Source organism: Lathyrus oleraceus, chromosome 6 (genome assembly GCF_024323335.1).
Source record: "Lathyrus oleraceus cultivar Zhongwan6 chromosome 6, CAAS_Psat_ZW6_1.0, whole genome shotgun sequence".
Taxonomy (NCBI): domain Eukaryota; kingdom Viridiplantae; phylum Streptophyta; class Magnoliopsida; order Fabales; family Fabaceae; genus Lathyrus; species Lathyrus oleraceus.
This window is the reverse complement of record NC_066584.1, coordinates 474,761,110-474,784,682: the sequence shown is the minus strand read 5'-3', so window position 1 is coordinate 474,784,682 and position 23,573 is coordinate 474,761,110. Positions and strand designations below refer to the sequence as shown.

The following is a 23,573-nucleotide window of genomic DNA, read 5'->3' as shown; positions in this document are numbered from 1 at the left end:
TGTGGTTAAGAAGGTATTCTCTGGTGAAGCCATGATACTCGCTACTATGGATGGTGAAGACTTCCCACCTCCCGTGAACGCGGACATAGTTAAAAAATACTACGCATAAAAGAGACCCGCTAGATCGACGTATCTAGGCAAAAGTAAGGGCATCCCGGCGAACCAAAAGGGTTCGGGCAAAAATTAGGGATATATAAAAAAAATGTACACCCGGCAAGTCGAAAACCTGAAAAGGCGGCTTGGGCAAAAAAGGGTATCCTGGTGGACTGAAAACCTGAAAAGGCGGTCCAGGCAAAAATTAGGGATTAAAGCGTATGACTATGTCCCGTTCTCAGTCAACTTTCATCCAAGTTCGAGGGACTGACCAAGCCAATCACTTCTATCCGACAGCAAGGGATGAGATGCTCGAAGACATAATGACAGTAGTAGGCTTAAAATCAATAGGACTTCTTCCACATAGCTTTCTCTTTGTTTTCGACAATTTCCTCTTACTAGGATTTCTGTCTCCTTGTACACAAATTGCCTGTTTATAGGCCTTCTTTCAAAATCAATACAACCCTCTTTCAAAAAAAAGATGCTTTTGTTTTTACTTTTCTGTTTTGGTTGCGTAAATGTCCATTGATTTAATTTAAATTAATATATGCATTTGAATATGACCAATGTTTACCAAAATACATGCATAGAATAGCAATAGCAATTACTACAAGACTTCAGGATCGAGGATAAGGTCTAACCATGCTTCCAATGAATCCGCTACCAATTCTCTTCCCCAGCAAGCCTATTTTTCCCAGAAGAAATTGGCAGTATTCCCCGGCACAGCCAGCTATTCCCCAACAGAGGTCGGCATCGCCAGACAGGCTGATCATCTCATCCATCTCCAGCCCGACTCTGCTGAATATTTCCACCATCAGACAGAAATCAAGCATCCCCAGCCGAGAAAGGGTCATTGACACAAATGTCTCAAATCAGTAGATGGGGATTTATTTTCCCCAGTAGAGTCCCCAAGCAGAACTTCTCATACGCATAACTCATTCATTACATCCTTTCACAGCATACGCATGCATACAACATTCACATTTATTTTAGCATAACACGAAACATCTCATGCATCATGACATAGCATGAAGCTAACTTTTTCTTTGCAGGTTAATTATCCTCCTGATATAGTCAAAGTAAAAGGTTCATTCAGACAGACACCTTTATCAATCACATTCAAGATTCAGATACATATTTCAAATACAGTTCATGGGAACATTCATTCTGACAACACTTCGATATCCTCCTAACGATGGCATCTCTAAGCCCATCCCAGACATTTATTGCAAGTACAACATATACAGGTTATCAGATACAGCCTAACGTACAGTTCATTCTGATTCAGCCCAACATATGACTTCTTCAGCAACTCCAATGCGGTCTAACGTACGACCCATTTGGACCTTCAAATCCTCAGATGCTGCCTAGCGTACGGTACATTCAGGGGTGTAGTCTAGCGTACGACTACTTTCTTTTTCAGATGCAGCCTAACGGACGGCTCATTCTACAACTCGGATACGATCTAACGTACGATCCATTCTGAACTTCAACAACCCCAACGCGGTCTAACGTACGACCCGTTTGGATCTTACAACCCTCAGATGCTACCTAACGTACGGTACATTTCTGAAGTGTAGTCTGGCGTACGACTACCGCTTTCATCATCAGATGCGGCCTAACAGACGACTCATTCTGCGACGGTCTAACGTACGACCCGTTCGGATGTCCATCCCCTCAGATGCTACCTAACATACGGTACATTTCTGAAGTGTAGTCTAACGTACGACTACCCATTTCATCATCAGATCCTACCTAACATACGGTACATTTCTGAAGTGTAGTCTAACGTACGACTACCCCTTTCGTCATCAGATTCAGCCTAACGTACGGCTCATTCTGCAACTCAGATACGATCTAGCGTATGGTCCATTCTGATCCTTTATCCCCAACAGCATATGACACACTCCGACTCCCCAGCGAAGTCGGCAACCTAATGGATGACTCATTATACGGTCTAACGTACGACCCAGTGTGGCACCCATGTCTTCAAATTGGCCTAATATACGGCGCGATCTGAAGCTTTCGTCATCAAACCTCCCGGATGGCATCTTTAAGCCCATCTCCATCAAGACCAACTGTCGATTCTCAAGTGCAAATTTTTGGGGCATTCTAGTGTTCAATAATCTTCCACCTCCAGACCACGAATGGCATACACGCCATCCTAACTCTCTCGGTTCAAGAATATTGAACAAGGGCAGCTGTCATACCCCAAAAATTACCCATCATTTTTCCTAAAAAAAAAAAAAAAAAAAAAACGAAAAAAAAAAAAAAAAGAGAATTTTTTTTTTAATTAATTAATTAATTAATTAATTAATTAATTAAATAATTAAAATAAATAAATAAATAAAATATAACAAATTATTTTGGACTTGGGTCTCCCTCAGTCCAAGCCCATTACCCACGAAATTAGTCTATAAATACTGAAGTTTCAGTAGGGGGAGTGACACTTGGAGTTTACACTGGGAGATTCACTGGAGAAAGAAGGAAGAGAAGCAAAACAATCTGAGGTTTCCTTGGAACAAAACCTTGAGGAAAAAGAAAGAGAGAGAACAGAGAAGGACGGATAGAAACTTTGGCATAGGAACCCTGCCTACCCGGAGAATTCAGAGTAAAGAAACCCTGAAGGCAGCCCATCTGCACCGAAGCCATCGCCGTCCAATTCCCGCTGCCTAACTTATTCCGATACTACAAGTGGTCAATCCCTTCAACCTTGAATTGGCAAACAGGTTTGCGTATCTCTATTGTTTATACTTTCAATTGGCCATATCTACATATATAATGTATCATGATTAAATGTTGATATATAATTTGCTTTCGTATGGGAATCTAAATACGCCTGAATACCCTGAATGTTTGACCATGTTATTCCTGTGATAAAATGCCATAAAATTCAAAGTTCCTAACATGGGGCTGTTTTCAAATTCAAAATCCGTGGCCTTCGCTAGGCGAAGCAGAGGCGAACGAGACAGTACCTGATTCTTCTAGTCTGTTTTTTTTTATGTTTTTATCATAGTCATGCATTATTCATCCTATCCTATTTATTGTTGTGATATTTCTCCGGTGTAATCTTCGATTGCACCCTGATTTGGTGTTCTGACATGTTTCTTTTTTTGAGTTTCGTAAAGGTTCACATATCCCAGGAAAAGGTTATTGGCTAGGTATTCCACTTTATTTGTGGGATACCCTTGTGGAGTTTCACCCTAAATTAATTTTTAATGTATTAATTTCTAATGTATTAATTTTTTAATATATTATTTTTAATAATTTTAATGTGGAGTTTCATCCTAATTATATAATTAATTGTAAAACTTTGCCTTTGAATAAGTGATCTTGGACCTCTCTTTGTTGCCTTACGATTACGATATTACGGTCATGTCCCGCGAACGTGGGGATACCCTTAGCAAAGACCCTTCGGTTAAATCATCATAAAATAAATTATAGTCCCTCGGATGTTGCCTTCGAATATACAACTTTGTCCCTCGATGACCCTCCGATGTTGCCTACGGTTAAAAGATGATAGTCCCTTCGAATGCTAAGATATCCTCGTAACTGTTGCCTTCAATGACCTATCGATGACCCTACGATGACCCTTTTACATCCAAAGGATAAAACTACTTATTTCTCAATAATAAGGACAGTTTTACCCTCATAAGGATAGGAAATACTCATAAAGACCTTGGGTCGGTATAACTCTTAATTGCTGGCTCACAACCTAAAACATTTTTTCACACCTCACACCTTTCAAAATACCTTCAGAAAATCACCACTTGGTATACATTCATACTAGAATCATTACCGAATTATATTTTTCTAAACAATTTTCAAAACTAAACGAGATAATCACTTTGTATACATTCATACAAGAATCATTACAAAGTTAAATTCTCTTTTCAAAACAATTTTTCTAAACAATTCACAAACACTTTTTTTTTAAAAATAATATAAGTGATCGAGCAATTAAGAGCCCATGGATAACCATGGATACAAAGGGTGCTAACACCTTCCCTTTGTATAATGTACCTCCCGAACCCAAAATCTAAATTAAGGTCTTTCCTGTTCTTTTCCACCTTTTCTTATTGGATAAAAGAAAAGTCGGTGGCGACTCTTGCTAACCGCGACATTGCGATTAAAACCACAAAAAAGTCCAGTTCACCGTATGACATTAAGCTTCTAATATTTTTCCACAACTTCAAATAAACAAGAGTCTAATTCAGAATGAGATAGATTAGAAAATACCTCTTTAGAGTTTGACTCAAATTTTGATTCTGATTCTGACTATGTCTTATCATCAGATGCTTTTGTGCGTGTCATTATCATCACATTAGCCTGTTCTTCCTCAGAGTCATGTCTTAAGTATTCAGAGCTATCCCAGGTAGCCATCAAACCTTTCTTATTCCCTATGAAGTCTTTCTTATTAGATATATCTTTCCTTAGCTTGGGACACTCATTTTTATAATGACCTGACTCCTTATATACAAAGTAGGTAATGTCTTTACCAGTACCTGACTTCTTTAATCCAGATGTAAACTCAAAGCGATCACATGTCCTTCTTAATCCTCTAAACTTACTTTGCCTTTTCTTCTAGAATTGGTTAACTCTTCTAGAAAGAAGAGACAACTCATTTTCTTCTTCATAATCTTATTCAGCTTGAAAGGCTTTTGTCTTTTCAGACTTTCCCATAGATTTCAGAGCCACATATTTAACTTTTATTGGAGGCTCATCCTCTTCAAGATCTATCTCGTGACTTCTCAAAGAACTTACAAGTTCTTCAAGAGTGGTGTTGCTCATATCTTTAGATAACTTCAATGCAGTTACCATATGCCTCCATCTCTTGGGTAAGCTTCTGATAATCTTCTTAACATGATCTACAATTGAGTAACCTTTTTCCAGAACCTCCAGTCCTGAAACTAGAGTCTGAAACCTTGAGAATATGTTCTCAACTATTTTATTATCCTCCATTTTGAAGGCTTCATACTTTTGTATCAAGGCAAACACCTTGGTTTCTTTCACTTAAGAATTTCCTTCACGAGTCATCCTCAATGAATCAAATATATACTTAGATGTGCCTCTATTTGTAATCTCCTCATACTCATAGTATGATATATAATTCAATATAATGTTTATAACTTTTATGATGATTGTTGTAATCTTTCTTTTGTTGATCAATCATCATTCTTCTTTCTAACTTGTTACCACTACCATCAAGAAGATGAATGTAGCCATCATGACCAAGAAAAAAAATTATATTCTATCTCTCCAATAGTCAAAATTTTCTCCAACAAAAGCTAGGGGTTTAACACTATATTGATCTCTTTCATTGTTAACAATAGGTGCATTTGGTGGAGGGAATTCTGCCATTGTGTTTCACAAAAAAATTGGATCTGACATAGTGAAGTGTTTGATAAACAATCAATACTAGAATCATAGCTTTGATGTCAATTGAAGATAATGGAAACACTAGAAGAGGGGGGGGGGGGGATTGAGTTTCTATAATGAAAATCTTTTGTAACTCAAAATGACAAGGAGTAAACTTAGAATAAAAATAATGAACACGATTATCTTTATCCTAGTTCGTTGTTAACAAAGCTACCTCCAGTTCACCCACCAAAGTGATTTAGCCTTATCACAAGGACTTAATCCACTATAAATAAACTTGATTACAACCACAAAGACTAATTGTCAATGTCTTCTTGAGTAATTATGACTATACTCTAGTCACTCGAGGAAATATAATCATAATGATTGAAATACAAAGTGTGTTACAAAATGCTTCTAAGAAAGCAGATAACACAAATGAATTACAAATAATTTCAGACAAAAATATTATATGAAGTTTATGAACAAAAGTTCATTGTGTGCTTGTTTTTCTTTCTCTCAAATGTTTCATAATATGCAATATTCACATAGATGATATTCTCTCTTAGTTTTGGCACTATTCTATTCTTCAAAGACTCATTTATATATAAGCAACGAAAAGATACGTTGTAGGGTAGAAATAGAATACATAAATGTAGTTGTATCCTTGCATAACGGTCTGTGAAAATGGGAGACACAATGGTATAATAGTACAATCCTTTTCCCACAAAATCAGTGTAGTGAAAAAGAATATTGATCTTGTACTATGTACTATTTTCTCATGTAAAACTTTTTGATCTTATCTTTAATTATTCATGGGCTTTAGATAGAGAGTTGACGAATCATGCATAGAAGAAGAATCATAGTATATATGAGAGAGTCTTCAAAACCTTGGTCTTCAGAGTCTTGATCCAGTTCATCAGAACCTGGTCTTCAGAGTCTAGTGACGCAGTTCATCAAAGTCGTTGGGCACAAGGCTTCAGATCTTTACAACATTAGAGGCTTCTTTTGTTAGAGTCATAAATATTTGGATGAGAAATGTTAAGAATCATTGGGTAGAGTAGTCCATAACTTAATTTTCTTGTATAACACACATCTTAGAGTCAGAGTGCACTAGGTTCAAAGTCTGATGGCGTCACACGTCACTTCTTCAAAGTCATAACTTATATATGGTATCTACATACTTAATAAAACCATTAGGTTACAAGATTGTTCTTTATGAATCTATGTATTGTTATCATCAAAACACAAAGGCAGATGCAAAACCAAATCTTGTTCTTACAGTTGCTATTATTAGGGAATATGTATGATCACATTTGTTTGGTTAAGAGATTGGACTAATCTTTTATTGTTGTTTTTGAAGATATATGACCTTTTCTTCATCTAGTAGTAACAAAACTTATACAAATGAAACTCATACAAATGATTTTCAGACTATAGACATAAAATAAAAAATAAAACAAAGAGGTGTCACAATGATGACTAAATTAACAAAAGTTCACAACTCGGGTAACAAATTATCGATCGAGTTTAATGTCATATATTTAATAGTTGATGATTCTTATTCTTAGCTTTATAAGAGTTATGTTGCGTCCCTTAGACATAGCAAAGTCAATATATTGATAGATGACTGAAAAGAAGCACCAAAGGATGTGAAAAAGAGCATATGCACAAACATATTAATATTAATTTTAATTTTCATCAATTTGATATTACTTTCTATAATTACAAATACATACTTACTAATGTAACTCTCGTTGGTGTTTGAGTTTTTTGATGATGATAAGTTGGAAATAAAAGTGGATCATTTATGCTGGTATGTGTTAGTGAGGGTTTAAGTCATGACTCACACATGACTACATTGTGGATCCTAGGCCTGATCTTGTGAGATATAATTTGAGGATTGAAAAAGTTGGGTGATTACACATGACTACATTGGTGTTGGGTGAGATATAATTTTATTTTAAATAAGGATTGAAAAAGTTTGTGAAGTATCGTAGTTTTGAGGATTTCTTGGTTAGTACTAATTTTATGCTTATGCTTCATAAATACAACCATGCAAGTTAATAATTTTCCTATGTCTAGAATAGGTTAAAAGTGAAGCAGGAAAGCTGATCAAGACAACAAATAAATACCCCCATAGATTTTCTCGTGGGAGTTACATGAAACTTGATAAAACAATGATTAATTGGAAGAGGGCTCTACAAAAACCAAATGAAAAGCACACTTCAAATGCCTCAAGAGCAGTCCCTGAGAAAATTGTAAGTAGGATTTGTTGTGAATGTGTTATGTGTTATTTAAATAACTCTGGCAATTAAAAATATATATCTTATCATGTTGTATATGATTCATTGGTTGTGTTGGCTCGTTAATGACAATTTACTAGCAAATGGACTAGTGATGTAATCAAAGTAATAAAAGTAATTTCGTCTCCACAGGGATTGCGAACTTAAAATAAAGGATGATGTGTGATGTAATTAAAAACAATAATTGGGGGGTTCACAAGTTGGTTTTTTTCTTCGGAAACATAAGAAATGAGTTTTGATAACAATAATGAGAAAGGTGATTAAGTCGTATTATCAGAATCTCCTATTACTACTTGATTGATGAAACACACATTAGCATACATGCAACGACTATAAAGTTACACGAATGATTAACTTAACCTCTACACCCAATCCCTTTGCATGTAGCTCACTAGTCCAAGTGTTAATTCTCTGATCCCCTGGGCCAAGTATATCGTTAAACCAGGAAAAACCTTACGTTAATCCCTAAGTCACAAATCCTAATCATACTATCCCTAGTCAATTAGAGAATTCAACAATTAAAGTAGTTTAGATAGATATCCCTAGGGTCAATAGTTATCATTTATCAAGATCAAATCGAATGCCGTAACAAACAAAAAGCAATGCACATGATAAATAATTGAATAATAACAAAGAGTCAGAACAATAACATCAACATCGGCCGATCATATGTCCCAATCAAATAAAAATAGGTCCATGATCAAATTTGACCTGACCTAAGAGGAATCTAACTACTCATGTTGAATTAAATCAATATCAATAGTGTAGATTCAAAGAACATGACGAATCACAAAAGAATAAGCTCTCAAATGACTTTCAAAAGCTCCAAAATCTCTCTTTAATGTCACTTTTTACTCTTTGGAATTGGCCTTTTTTTTATCTTTCCTCCTTATAACGCTGTTGAAAAATGTGTCAGGTAAAAGTTGCAACGCATGCGCATAATATAACAACGCGACTGCGTTGTGCCATCAATACTTCAATGCAAACATGTTACTTTTCAGTGTGGGCGTGTTATAGGCAACACATGCGCATTATGGGCGCATATTTTCCAGGGGCTCAACGCGTTTTTGTTCCCTTTTCTACCAATTTTCTCACTAAGTCCTATTCTTCATCCAAAAGCACTTTTTCATTTTTTTCTCTCACTTAAATGCTCCTAACTTGCTTAATTCTTGTTAGAATTCTTTGATTTTTCTTGTTAAATGACGTGCACTGATAGTCCATCATCGCGCTTGAACTGTTGCTTGTCCTCAAGTAACCTGTCTACACACTAAAACTTTGTCGGAAATAAATTACAAATCTTACCACCTGAATGTCACTTGGTTTTGCTGATTGAGACCTTTGTTCTCTACTTTGCTTCGACTAATTCAGACCAATTCTTCATGCACCAATACTCAACCTATCTCTATACTCACCACTACACACTCAATTGCATGGGTATTCACTCAATCAACATACAATAGTAAAAATCAGTGAGTTTGTAAGTTATCTGTTAAATCAGTCTGATCATATTTAAACACACACAATTAAGAACTTTTATGGTTGTAACATGACTTATGTCAGGTAGGATAATTTTTAAATAATTGGCTTAAACACTAGAGTTAGACACCTATTTGTCATTCCTTATCTTTTCCCTTTTATATCACTATTTCTTTCATATTGGGTACTAGAGATTTTTTCAATTTTTGTGGTCCTTTTTATTTTTATTTTTTAAATGCCATATTTTTGACATCTTATTTTTCTTTCTTTTTCCTTTTTTAGACTAAATTCTCTAGTACCCTCAACCCCAAACTTAAATATTGTTAACTTCCAATACCAAAAGAAGATCTATGGTGTCGAAAAAGTATTACAAACCGTAACAAATCTGATAAAATTTTAGGTTTTGTAATGATACATTTGTGGATTTTATAATACAAATATTCAAGTAATACAAATATTTAAGAAAATCACATCCTAAAATTATTAATGACAATTTACCGTTTTCACATACATTGCCGATGCATTTTAATATCCATTTTCATCTTCGTATTTGTATTTGTATATCTATCAAGAACCTAAAAAAATTAAAGAAAGTGAAAAAGATGTTAAAAAGAATATGAAAAAGAGAAAAAAAATTTCTGTAATTTGTAACAAATATAAATTATTTTTGAATTTTGCATCAAATCTAAAAATGGGTTGGAAATGTTAGAAGAAGAGTTAGGGTTAATGAGAAATAAATAGATTAGAAATCACGCGGTGTGATCATGGGAGAAAAACAAATTTGAAAGTTGTCGATTCAATACTTTAAAATAGTCGAATAAATAACGTGGTAAAATATAGGATTAATAATGACAATATTGAATTTTATTTTATGTTGATTAAGGTTTTCAGACTATAATAACTAGTCTTATATATATTTGATGTTTTTGTTGGCCCTTTTGTGTTGTTATTTTTTTAAAATAATTTTTATAGTATAATATCATTTTGTATAAAAAATATTTATAAAAAGCTTTCATAAATGTTTCAAATAAAAATAAAGTTTGTATAGTTATTATTAAAATATTATTTAATTATTTTAAATATTTTATTATTTATAAAATTTTAAAAAATCATTTAATGTTGAAGCTATTTAAAATAATTTTTTAGAAAAATTATTTTTGAGATACAATTTCTTTTGTAATTTCAACTATGTTTTAATATGATGTATGTTTAAGTTATAGAATGTTATAATTAATTTTTTAATTTAGAAAAAACAATTATAAAAAACTTATAATATTTTTAAAAATAATTTTATAAAGTCAATTTTTAAAAATACAAAAAATGTTTAAAATTTATTTTATTTTATAATTTTGGGTTTCAGAAATATTTAGAATTTATTAGGTTTAAAATTTGAAATTTTACGTAAAATTATTATTCAATTTATTTGTATAAATAAATTCAGAATTTTTTTATATATCTTATAATTACAAATTTATATCAAAATTATATTTCTTAAATATTTTTATCTTTAATTTATATAAACCGGGTCAAAAGGTTGTCGTAGTAGGGTCGATGATTGGTGGGGTTTTAAACCTTGATTTAGAGAAATAGGTGGACCAAAAACTGCAGCTTAATTACTTACTCGCTAAGTGAACAAGATATACAGAAGAAGTTTCTCTCTACTTTGTGAGAAGAAACTTAGTTTTTCTCTCCCCGGTCTCATTTAAACGCTGACGTCATTATTTCCCACCGGCAAATCTAGTTTCATCACCGAATCATGGCGGCGTCGCAGTCTTCCTCCGCCGTAGGCAACACCAACATCATGCTAGCCATCTTCGAGAAGAAAACAAACACCGTAGATCTCTACCGTCCACTCCGCAACTACATCGCCTTTCACTACTCCGAACGAGAGGCTCAAAACCTCGAAGACGATCTCCAAACCCTAAAACAACTCCGTTCCGACATCGAACGTCACTCCGATCCATCTCTCCCCGCGCGCCGTGACCTTTTTGTAACCTACTTCAAAGCTCTCTGTCAAGTCGAAACCCGGTTCCCGATCTCACCTGAACCCGAGCACGTCAACGCACTCACCTTCGTTTGGTTCGATGCTTTCAAATCGAAGCTTAAAGCCTCTCAGCAGAATATTCATCTCGAGAAAGGATCAGTGTTGTTCAATTTGGGCGCGGTTCATAGTCAGATTGGGCTGTCGTTTGATCGAAACACGGTTGATGGACGGCGGCAAGCCTCTCATGCTTTTATGGGTGCCGCTGGCTCGTTTGCCTTTCTTAGAGATAATGCCTCTATGAAAATCTCTGTTGGAAGTTCCACTACTCTTGATTTGTCCGCCGAGTGCTCTGGAATGTTGGAGAAGCTTATGCTTGCTCAGGCTCAGGAGTGTGTCTTTGAAAACACCATTGCAAAAGGAAGCACACCTGGTGTTTGTGCCAAGATCTCTAGGCAGGTCCGTGAATTTAACACTAATTCTGTTCTGTTTTCGTTAATGTCAATTATGAACTATGGATATTGCTATTAATATGTTTATGCTAACATAAGCACTTATCTTTTTGTTATAGAAATAACTTATACATAAGGAGTTATATGATAAACATTTATTGCTATGAACTTTCAACTAAGCTGTTTATCCAAGCATGGCTTGGTTTTGATTTTGTGGCTGTGAACTAACATGTGCCTGAGTTTTAAATTGATGTAGGTTGGGCTGTATTATGAGGAAGCATTGGCTGCACTGAATGTTGCACCTTTAAACCAGCATTTCGATAAGTCCTGGATAGTTCATGTACAGTTGAAAGCAGCTATTTTCTATGCAGAAGCTTGTTATAGGTATGGTTTAGAGTTGCATGAGAAAGAGGAAATTGCGGAGGAGATAGCGCGGCTGAAGAGTGCTGTTAGTGTGCTTACTGAGGCGAAGAAAAACTCTAGGGGTGCTGCAGCGCAGCTTCTTGATGCTATTAACAAGTTAGAGGCTAATATTAACAGAAACCTTGAAAGGGCTGTCAAGGAGAATGATAGAGTTTACTTGATGAGAGTTCCTTCTCCTAGTTCACTGTCACCTCTTCCGGCATTTGCTATGGTGAAACCGATGGTCATGAGTGAGGTTCTGGATGCGAGTAAAGAGAAAATGTTTACAAGTCTTGTTCCTGACAATAGTGCCAAGGCTCTCTCCAGGTACACTGAAATGGTTGATCACATTATAAGAACACAAGCTGAGAAGTTGCAGCAAGCTAGCGAGCTTACCCGAGTAAGGCTTAAGGAAATGGAATTGCCTGATTCTATTCTTGCTTTGGAAGGAAATTTTACTCTACCTACAAATCTCAAAGAAGATGTTGAGGCTGTGCAGATCAGTGGGGGACCTGCTGGTTTGGAAGCAGAGTTGCAGCAACTTAAAGACCTAAGGAGGGTGAATCAAGAACTGTTGGTTCAAACTGAGGAGCTGTTGCAGAAGGAATCAAGAGAAGATGCTCAATTTAGAAGTCAATTTGGCACCAAATGGACTAGGCCTCAGTCAAGCACTTTGACAAAGAACTTATTGGATAGACTGAATAGGTTTGCAGGTAATTTGAAGCAAGCTTCTGAGAGTGATGCTAGGATCGAGCGTTCAGTTAGAGAACACTCCGCACTCATGGCAATCCTTGATGCCCGTCCCGTAAGTTGTTCTCATAGAGATTTGTTATAATTTATTTGGTTCTTGGTGTGGTCAGAAACGTTAATAACTCATTCTTTCTCATTTGTCTTTTATTAGATTGAATCTGCACTTCCAAGCCTAGCAAGGCCAATTATGTCTTTTGATCAAAATGAAGATGCTATTGTAGGGTCTCTCAAACAAAGCTTGGTAAGTTGTTTCTGGTCTTGCTATTGTTTTTTTTTGAAAACTCGGTATTTGGTCCAAGGATCGATTAATCTGGGGGACCAATCCTATGGTCTGGTCTCGCCATTGTTATGTTTGAACTTTGGATCTTCAAAGAATTAAATCTATGAATATGTCTTGAGTCCATAATATGTGTATATACCCGTCATTTATTATTTGGAGTATCAATTTCCCTACATACAAGATCTATGACTATTGGATCTTCAAAGAATAAAATCTATGGCTATTTCATGAGTTCATAATGTATAGATACCTGCCATTTATTATTCTGAGTATCAACATCCCCCCACACCAGATTTGGTGAAGGATAAATCTATTTTGGCATATTTTGAAATACAATGTTCCAGGGCCAGAACTAGTAGTGAAGTTCTACTTCTAACTAAGTTGTGTGATTGTGGTTAACTGTTGTCATAGTTTTGGCTCGGGCATTTGGAATGTGACATTCTTGATTTTTGTTGGTTTTGCATTGACCAACTAAAATTTTGGCACAAGCATTTGTAGCTATTTTCTTGATATATAAGCAGATTTTTTGGGCAAGCTTATGTTTTTATTTCCATGAAGAGTAAGATGCTTGAGCTTGCAATTCTAAAGTTTTGGATGATTCCTTGGCCACACTCTTCGTATTTTTCATCCGAACTTGTCTATATATGGGAGATCTCATATTATAGCTTGCAATTCTAAAATTTTGGATGAACCCTTGGCCACACTCTGTTTTTTTCATCCGAACTTGTCTATATATGAGAGATCTCATATTATATTGGCTGATTGGTTTAGTGATCCTTTTTATATTACACTTTTCAAACTTATAACATTTCTAATGATTCTTGCTTCCCTTTACCCTTGCTATGTATTGTGATTAACGGATTATAGAATCTACTGATGAGCAAAGCGTTGAATGGTTTCCTTTTATTCTTTACTGTACTATCAACTAAAAGAGCAATAAATTATGGAAATAAATTTGAGCTGTGAAATTAAATTGAGTGTTGATGAGAGCTGAGAGCATGAGAAGGCATTTTAATTTCATCTGAAATATTTGTAGCTCGTCTTTTAATGGTTCATTATAAATTTTGTGCTCATTGATACAGAGGCAACTAGAAACACTAGGAGCTCAAAGAGCTGGTCTTGAAGACATGCTTAGAGAGATGAAAAGAAAGGTAAGCCTTATATGATTCACATATTTAAGTATTTCAGCTTGGGGGTGGGAGCAGAAGCTAGACTTTTCTGTCTAGTTACAGCTTGGGGGTGGAAAATACTTCTGCCTTTTCAGCAACATGCATTATATATGCTCAAAAGGCTGGTTTTCTGGCGACTTTCAATGAATCAAAAGTAATATCACTAAGCTCTCCCTACCTCTAATTTGACCTATAGACTATAGTAATATGGATATCATTTGGTAAACTTTATTTATTAATTGTCTTGCTAACAAGGGCACTTGTTAATGAATTAAAAAAGAAAATAAAAGAAGACTTTTGTGCACAAAAGTTAAATTTTAAAGTTTCAAGACATTAAACACAACTTTTAAGAGAATATTTCTAAATATGGTTTTTTAATTTGTGCCCTTAGGGCACTTGTTAGCATTTTTCCATTTATTAATGCTTTAATGGGTCATATTCACACACGCCCATATACCAACTACAATATTAGCAATCCCAATTTACTGATTACGTGTAATCAACTACCCCTATTAACAATCTCATCTCCGCTAGACTGCTACACTGAGCTTACTTTCTCGGCTCTTTAATGCCTAACATCCCATACAACATCGTAGGTTTGGCTCTCCATTTCAACCACTAGACTTGGATTTTATGATTGACATCTTCTTTTATCTCCTTACCATTTTGTATGAGACTCAACAAACTTAAAACGTGAGACTTATGATATTGTATGCTCTCCATTTTCACTTTTAAGCTAGGATTTGTGTATCTCTTGTTATTATACTTGCATTTTGTATATTTTTACTTAGTCGAAGTCTGTCTTTCCAAAACTTCTTCCAATCTCCATATCTCCATCTTTCTATTTATCCCTTCTTTTAACTCTCCAACTTGGAAAATATCTCCGCGGAAAAGGATGCACATTGATACTCTGATAGAACCCAGAATTTTATGGAACAAAGTGTATGATTATTGAATGGAAATGGCTGAGCTTAAAGGTCTACAATGGTGGAAAATACAGAAAAAGAAGAGTGAGTTCTTGAAATTCCTAAACCAGAGGAAAGCTCCTAAATCAGAGAGAATTCTCTCCCGACTGTTCTCTAACAAATTTTTTTGAATGCCTACTCATTTCTCTCCCCTTTCTTTTATAACAGAAAACTTCCTAAAATTCAGGGAATATCCCAACAAACTATTATTCCCACAGCTTTCATAACCTTCTAGAATTGTGCTATGGTGTTCTATCATTACCACCTTCTTTAGTAACAGCCTTGTCCTCATGGCTAGCATGAACAAACTGATCTTCTAACTAAGCTTCAGGTTCCCAGCTTATGGTTACCTTGTTCCCCCCTCTTTTTACAATCTGTTTGGGCTGCAATATGCTCATTGCTGCAACTCCAGAATCCCGTTCCTTGTGAGTTTCCAAGCCCTTGGAATTTTGACCTTGTAGCTTCATTGATTCACCCTTCCAATCAAAACGAGTGACACTCCCTTCCCAATCAAACATCACTTTGCCTAGCTCTAAGACATAGGCGTCAATCACGATGGAAAAATTCCCAAATTAAAAATCCAGCCCATTACATTCACCCTCTGTCGTGCGGCGAACACCGTTCCCCAGTTTCACGCTTGTTTTTTTGCCTTGGATCTACTGGTAGTTGCAAAGTTCCCAGTTCCCACCATTTGAGGAGATATAAAACTGTGGCTAGCTCTGGTATCCACCAAGAGCCGAATTGAAACACCATTCAAGCTTCCAATTAATCTCAATGAAGAGGGCCCACACGGTTCAATTCCTTGCCGTTGAACGGCGGCAGCTCAACGTTCTTCACAGTTTCATCTTAAATTCTGACACAGTTTGATCACCTTGATGTGAATGTTGTGCCTCTGGTATGGGACGATTCAGCAATTTTGCAAATTCTGCCTGCATGTTGTGACACAGTTCTTCCAAAGCTTGTCGCATCGAATCTTCCGTTGTCGCCATTCTCATCTCTAACGTTTCTACACGATCTGTCATCTTTAGTGGCATTGGTGATCCCGATTCACTGGCTCTCAGTGTCTGATCAAGTAGGTTGGACCAATGATATAACCCAGAATTTTACGAAACAAAGTGTATGATGGAAAATGGCTGAGCTTAAAGCTCTATAATGGTGGAAAATACAGAAAAAGAAGAATAAACCAGACTTCTTGTAACTCCTGAACCAAAGCAAAGCTCCTAAGCCAGAGAGAATTCTCTCCTAGCTGTTTTCTAACAAACATTTTGAATGCCTACTCATTTCCCTCCCTTTTCTTTTATAACCGAGAACTTCCTAAAATTCAGGGAATACCCCAACTAACTATTATCCCCACAGCTTCCACAACCTTCTAGAAGTTGTGGCTATGGTGTTCTATCACACTCTTTCTTGGACATGTTTAATACGCACACCTAAAACCATAATAAAAAGTAAAAGGCTCAAAGTTGACCCCTGTATTTCGTTTACTCCTTTTTATTTCCACCTATTCGGAATCTTGTGTTTCTGTAACATGCTTCTATATCTCTTAACATTCTATTTATCTCTTTTTTAATTTCTCTAACTAATACAATATCTCACCCGAACAAGAATGCACATTGGCATGCTCTCTTGGACATATTTAGTAAAACCAAAATAGAAAGACGAGGGCTCGAAGTTGACCATTGTTGCATACTTATACGATATGCATAGGGAAAACTTTTATATTCTCACCTTGTGTTCTTAAACTTGTTATAATAAATATACTTGATTGCTCTAAATCTATCATACGTCTTCTCCAAATCAAAATAAGTTGTCTGCAGTTCTTTCTTATTTCACCAATATCACTCTATCAATATTCATACAACTTGGTAGCTTCCATTGTTGACCTACTTGACATAAAACCAAATTGATTTTTCTCTTGTCTTATTTTCCATTCAATCACCTTCTCCTATCTTCTCTACCCATTCTTCTCCACATCCTTGTTTCCTTACACTGCTTCCTCACTGTATCAGATATTAATATATACTGATACTCAAATGCACATGGACCATCAATGTTGGTATATCTCAAATCTAAAAGGCTCTATTTTGAATTTTCACTCTTGCCTAAAGGATTCATCATTCATGAATTCCTTCTAGGCTGGATATTGAAGTTTTAGGCTCCAAATTATGTGAGCAAATTATCTTCTCTTAATATATAAATTTTTTTATACATGGATTTTTTTATTTTTTTATTTTTAAGTCTGATGATTAAGCGAGTTCCCCTCCACTCTTCTTTTCAATATTCTATCATTTAAACACAAGATGCTTGACAAGTAGTGTCTAAAATACTGAATTGTAATTAAGAATGGTAGTTTTGTAGTTTTCAATTTGGAATTTATATGTTCACTTATTTTGCAAGATAAAATAGTGGCTTGAATTCTGTTATGTCGAATTTGAGGTTTCTCTTGCAATGCTGTATGTGCAAAGAATTGATGAGAATATTTTTCCCCCTATGTAGTTTGTCATAAATGAAATGTTTGACACAAAAATCATCTATGCTTATGATTTTATAAATATCTTCAGGATGATATATTACCGAAGTTGATGACATCCACCGGTTCTTATGAGGATCTTTTTAAAAAGGAGTTAGCAAAATATGACCATATTTGTGAAGAAATAGGTCAAAATATTGAGGCACAAGAGCAACTGTTGCTGCAAATCCAGGTATCTATCTCTAGGCACACATGTAAGTAGGGATAATGCACATATGAATAGAAATATGACCCAGCTATCTAGTAGATTTGGTTTTCATTTTATGAGGATTTCCTTTCCCATTCACTGGTTATTCCAACATGGGACTAGACTCTTGGGAATACCTTTTTTATGATGTGACCACACTTCATTACCACTGGTCAATCCAAAATAAATACTCTAGCAGCATATGCAGATTTACTATTTTTATATTTCACTTTCCTTAATCTTGAGTGAAATGAACTAATGTCTTGTTAAAGTTTCAGTGTATATAAGCTAGGGCATGGCAAACATCCCTTTGTAGCTGTATTGGTTATTATAGACTGTTTGATTGAAATATAGATGGTAGAGGAAATGAGGAAGTAAAATGATGATATTCTGATAATTGTTTGCCATTGTTCACAGGCTCAAAATGATGAATTTTCAGCTCTTTTCAATCTTGAAGATTACAAAGGTAAGTCTTGGCTGTTCTTCTCTAGATTGAATCTGTTTAATTATCTCGTTAAGACTTGAGAAGTTAGATTTGTTTTTGGATATATTATACTTATATGTGCATAAATGATTAAGCAGAGCAGCAGCAGCGTATATTTTTCATTTGTTCACTTATGTACATAAAGTTTCAGTTTTTTAATTTCAGTTGATTTCAGCAGTAGTTAATGAACGACTCTATCATTTCATACAAAATGCTTCATCTTATTTTTTCAGTATACCTTGTTCGATAGTTGATATTTTGATGAATTTGTTGTAATTTTGCAGCTTCACGTGAAAAATCCTACAAGCAGATTGAAGCTGCCATAGCAAAGTTTCGAGAAATAAAGGACAACATCAATGAAGGGTTAAAATTCTATGTTACCCTGCAGGTAAGAACTGAAGAACATACCCATTTATGCATTTGGACGATATTGTTTAAAGAATATTTTTAATGTAATAATTTGCAATTTCTTTGTTCAATTAGGATGCAATCACAAATGTAAAGCAGCAGAGCAACGACTTTGTAATGACGAGGAACATCCAGTGCAGGGAAATGATTGAAGATGTTCAGCGACAAGTAGCTGGTCTGAGTTTCCAGGATAAAAACTCAGGTGGATTTAACAACAACTACCCTCCGGTGGGAAACCAAAATCAAAGACCAAATACACAAACAGATCCTCGTCACCAAACACCTTACTATCAGCAATCTGAGCAGCCACCAGTTCCTTCTTATGGTCACCCCCCACCTCCATATGGTTCGTCACATCATCAGCCTCCTCCTCCATACCAAATTCCACCATCATCAGCTTCCCCATACCCACCTCCTCAGGTCCATCAGCAGCCACCACCAAACCATGATTATGGACAACCTGCGTATCCCGGATGGCGTGGTCAATACTACAATGCGCACACCCACCCACAACAACAGCAACAACCACAACAGCCTGCTTCTGGTCCTCGGCCTCCTTATACTATTCCATCTCCATATCCTCCACCTCACCAAGGTGGCTATTATAAGCCGCAATAGTGTACTTTCAAACATCCTGTAGGATAAATATAATATTCTTTCCGATCACTATATCTATTAAATAAATGAGATTCAGCCACATCTAGCTCTTCATCTAAAAGTAGCCTTCGTAAATCTTGTTTTTTGGGGTGTCATTTCTGTTGCGTTGGTTTGGATTATCATTGGATTGTGAATAGCTTAAGCATATACAGACAGTATTTATGTATAGTTTGTTGACTTGTATTCTACTTAACGAAGGGCATTCTCCCACTCATAAAAGGAAATATAAACGTGCACCATTATTTATTCTTTTGAAGTTTTTATACTGCTGATTGATAGTTTCATATATTGTCAGAATAATATTTATTGCCTCTTAAGATGAGTGCTGTGAAACTCTCATTTTCAGATTCTGGTACTGTTTGAGTGAAAAATGATAGTAATGTAGTTCCATTTGCTCGGGTACGGATTGTCTCCAGTGGAATTTTTGACTGGAGAGGGTCCTGAGGAACTCAACACCATTCAATAATTTTTAATTAATTTTTGTTTATGTACTTGAAAGAAATCAAGTGATGAGATTTCACTGAACTTTTTTTAAACGGGAGACAATCTGTTCTCCATTTGCTCTATGATGAAAAATCATTACTTTCAATAATTTTACGGATCATCAAGTGGTGAGAGTTTTTATTGGCAGATTGAAAGTGTCCACTTTTTCGTCATCAACTTTTCTATGCAATCACAAGAGCTAGCAATAACAAATAGTAACTCTAATATAAATAATTCTTTTTTCGATTATTTTTCAAACTATCCCACTTTAAAGAGATGACGCCAGATGAATTGGCGTCTGCTCTCTAATTTAAAGAGGTGGCGCAAATTGGATTGATTTGTGCACCTAGTGTTGTCAATTCAATTGGCGTCTGTGTGTTAGGTTATAAAGGAGGCGCCAATTAGTCTAACACCTATATGTGTTTCATTTTTTTTTTGAAAAATAATTTACATTTTAGATAAAAGTCGAAACCAGACCAATTGATATTAATATTAATATGCGTTTACATATGTTAACCAAAAAGACTAATGTCGTTGACCAAGATGACCTAATCGATCTCCGGTCCCACATCCCCTAGCTATCAGAATGCGTGATCCTAACCCACATTGATGATTCACCCCTGGTGTTTGAGTATTTGAGGATCCGAGAACATCACCACCACCTGCAGGAGATTGCCTAAGATATTCAGACAAATCCGCGTAGTCCTGTGTATGCAATGAAGCTACCACCATAGTTGAGTTCGTGATCCATGCCAGAGTAGTTGGGTTGTGTTTGAGTTATTAAAGGGCGATCAGGACGATTGAAGGGGGACATTGGTGTGAATGATACGTCGAGGAAATGTTGAAATGATTGTTGTGGTGTTTGGTAGCCATATGGTTGTTGTATGTTTTGGTTTTGTGATGTTTGAGCTTCTTGGCTATAATAGGAGGATGAGCAGTTGATGTTAAATGATCACTGAGTGTTTTGTCTAAGGCAGCTATGATATGGTGATATGTTGGATGCATAGTGATCTTGGGTGTCTTGATGATGATCTACTTGTTGGTGGTGGTACGAAGTATGCTTTTGGTAATGTGGTTGAGTGTTTGACATGTTAGGGTCGTATGTTTGTGTGTTTGTGGACCAGAAATTTTGATGAATAGGAGATTATGAGTAACCGGTCTGACAATGTTGTTAGGGGCTAGATGTTGAACCTTCTTGTGTGTAAGTTACCTAGCGTGGATCGTATAGGTACATATCCTCGGCGAGGAACTCAAACCCAACCGATATGTACCAAGCCATATAATTACGAGTTGGTTTTTATTCGGTTGGAATCACAGCGTCAGTTAAGACATGGTCTTGTCGGCGCTTCCATTTTCGACACTCAAATCTAGCGAAGTTTTGCCAAGGGTTAAAGTTCAATTGGTCGTTAACTTTTCGTATATGCCATTCTCCGAGATTTGTCGGGGGATCTGAGATGTGTTGAAGCATACCGAACTGCAATTTAACACGATCACTATGGTGCATCTCCACAGTGGTGAATCTTATGATCGGTGTGCATGCAGTCCAAACAGCCGCGTCTTGTTCGTTGATTTCATGGTCATGACCCAAGTTTAGATATGGACGCCAAATGAACTAAAATGTGAATATATATTAGATTATAAATTTGTTAGAAGAAATTAATAAATTATTACTAATTAAATAGGTTAATGGCAATACATCTGTTGGTCGGAGGTGATCCAAGAGATTGCGATACTGGGTAATACAATGTCTAGGACATCTGTTGTAACTCATACCACATGCCGACCATCTGTACCATAAAAGTAAATATATTATTTAGAGATGATAATCAGTCAAGTAAGTAAATATAGTCAATTGTTAAGAACTTACTTTTGTACGTAGGGGAACAGGTTGTGGTTGACGGGCGCTAGGGACGGTAGTCTGAACCAATCCCATGCTTAGAGCAAAACAACATATCCAAAAAATGTAGATGTGTCTTTGTGTGCATTTTTACACAAAGAGCTATAAAGATAAGTCAAACAAGCGGACCCCTAACTGTAACTTCTTATTCTATCTATATGTCTTAGTAAAGGTAAATATGTGCATACTAGAACCACTACCTCCGGGAAATAAAAATAAACAAATTAAAAATATAATATAACACCTAGTTTTTATTATTCGAGCGTCTTCAGTAGAATTTTTATCTAACTGTAAGCTGTTGTAATATGCCTTAAGGCGTGAAAGGAGTATACCTTGACCTCTCGAGTTATCATTTAACAAGTCAGCATCCAAGAGGTCCATGCAAATTGAATTGGCATAGTTGGTTTTACCATTTACCGCCTTACCCTTGATAGGAAATCCCAATAACATATAGACATCTTCTAACGTTACGGTACATTCATCGGTTGGAAACCAAAATATGTGTGTCTCGGGACACTATCTTTCACATAATGCAAGAATAAATTTAGTATCAACCGACCAAGACATGATTTTGCTTACATGTCCAAAACCAACGAGTTTGACATAAGGTTGAATCAACGCGTCCATGGCAACAAATTCATGGACATGAGTTCGAAACCTAAAAACATCCTAAAAATAAACAACAAAATAAGTTACTTTATAAAAAAATGTGTTAGAAAAATATGACAATAAGTAAACGCTTACATAAGTTGCTATGTTTACAACTCTGCCTCTATGCGATTCACCCATAGTGAGCAGAGACATCTTGTCGTAGTGTTGCAAATGAAACAGTGGTTGTTAAAGATGAAAGAATGTTTGTTGCAGATGTAGAAGTGATTGTTGCTGATGAAGAAATGGTGAGTTGCATGACTATTTATAATGAGATACATGCATAAGTGTTCATGCATGGAAAATTTAGCATGCAAGCTAGCGCCAATTGGATTGGCGTGCACGTGTATTTGTTAAATGCTAGCGCCATAAGGACTAACGCTTCCTAGGTCGTGGCAGGTTGCATGCATGGTCTTTTCACTAGGCTGCATGGCTATTTGCATGTAACGCAGAATCTCGAGGCCTGCATACACAAGGCGCCATATGGACTGACGCCCATGTTCAAAAATTGCAAGGAGACGCCAAATGGAATGAGGCTAGCTCTTGCATGCATGCCATGTCATACTCTATTTACACTCTTCCTCATACCAACACAAATTCAGATTCATCCTCAAACCAACACACATTCATTGTAAACCTACACAACTTCCTTATATTACTATGTCATCTGCACCCAAATATATTATCAATGTTCACTACAACGATGAGACATATGGGTGTGATGTATACACGTTTAGTTTTTGAAACACCGATACTATCCGATTTACGATCAAGAGAAATTCAAATTTCTTGCATTTGAAAAAACGAATAGAATCTTGCCTAGGATATGGTCTTGTGTCACAAATCACATGCCAAAATCCAAATTTATTTTGAAAACAATCAATATAATTTTTACCCGCTAAAGGTGTGGGACGATGAAGATGTTGAATATATGTTTGTTAGTCACAAACATTATGGTTCCAACTCTGTCGAGTTATATATTAATCTCCAACAAAGTATACCATCTCAACAATCTCAGATAATTAATCAAGCTGAATCTGATGAATT

At 35.8% G+C, this 23,573-nt stretch overlaps 1 protein-coding gene across 1 annotated transcript; it reads left to right on the top strand.

Annotated features, from left to right (window-relative positions):
• The first annotated feature begins 10,816 nt into the window (after nt 1-10,816).
• On the top strand, nt 10,817-19,747 carry LOC127097961 (vacuolar-sorting protein BRO1). Its single transcript, XM_051036459.1, has 8 exons — nt 10,817-11,673; nt 11,923-12,873; nt 12,970-13,059; nt 14,181-14,249; nt 17,794-17,934; nt 18,367-18,415; nt 18,718-18,821; nt 18,917-19,747. The coding sequence occupies exons 1-8, from the start codon at nt 10,990-10,992 to the stop codon at nt 19,457-19,459; spliced, it is 2,631 nt and encodes an 876-aa protein (XP_050892416.1). The 5' UTR covers nt 10,817-10,989; the 3' UTR covers nt 19,460-19,747.
• Nucleotides 19,748-23,573: the final 3,826 nt, after the last annotated feature.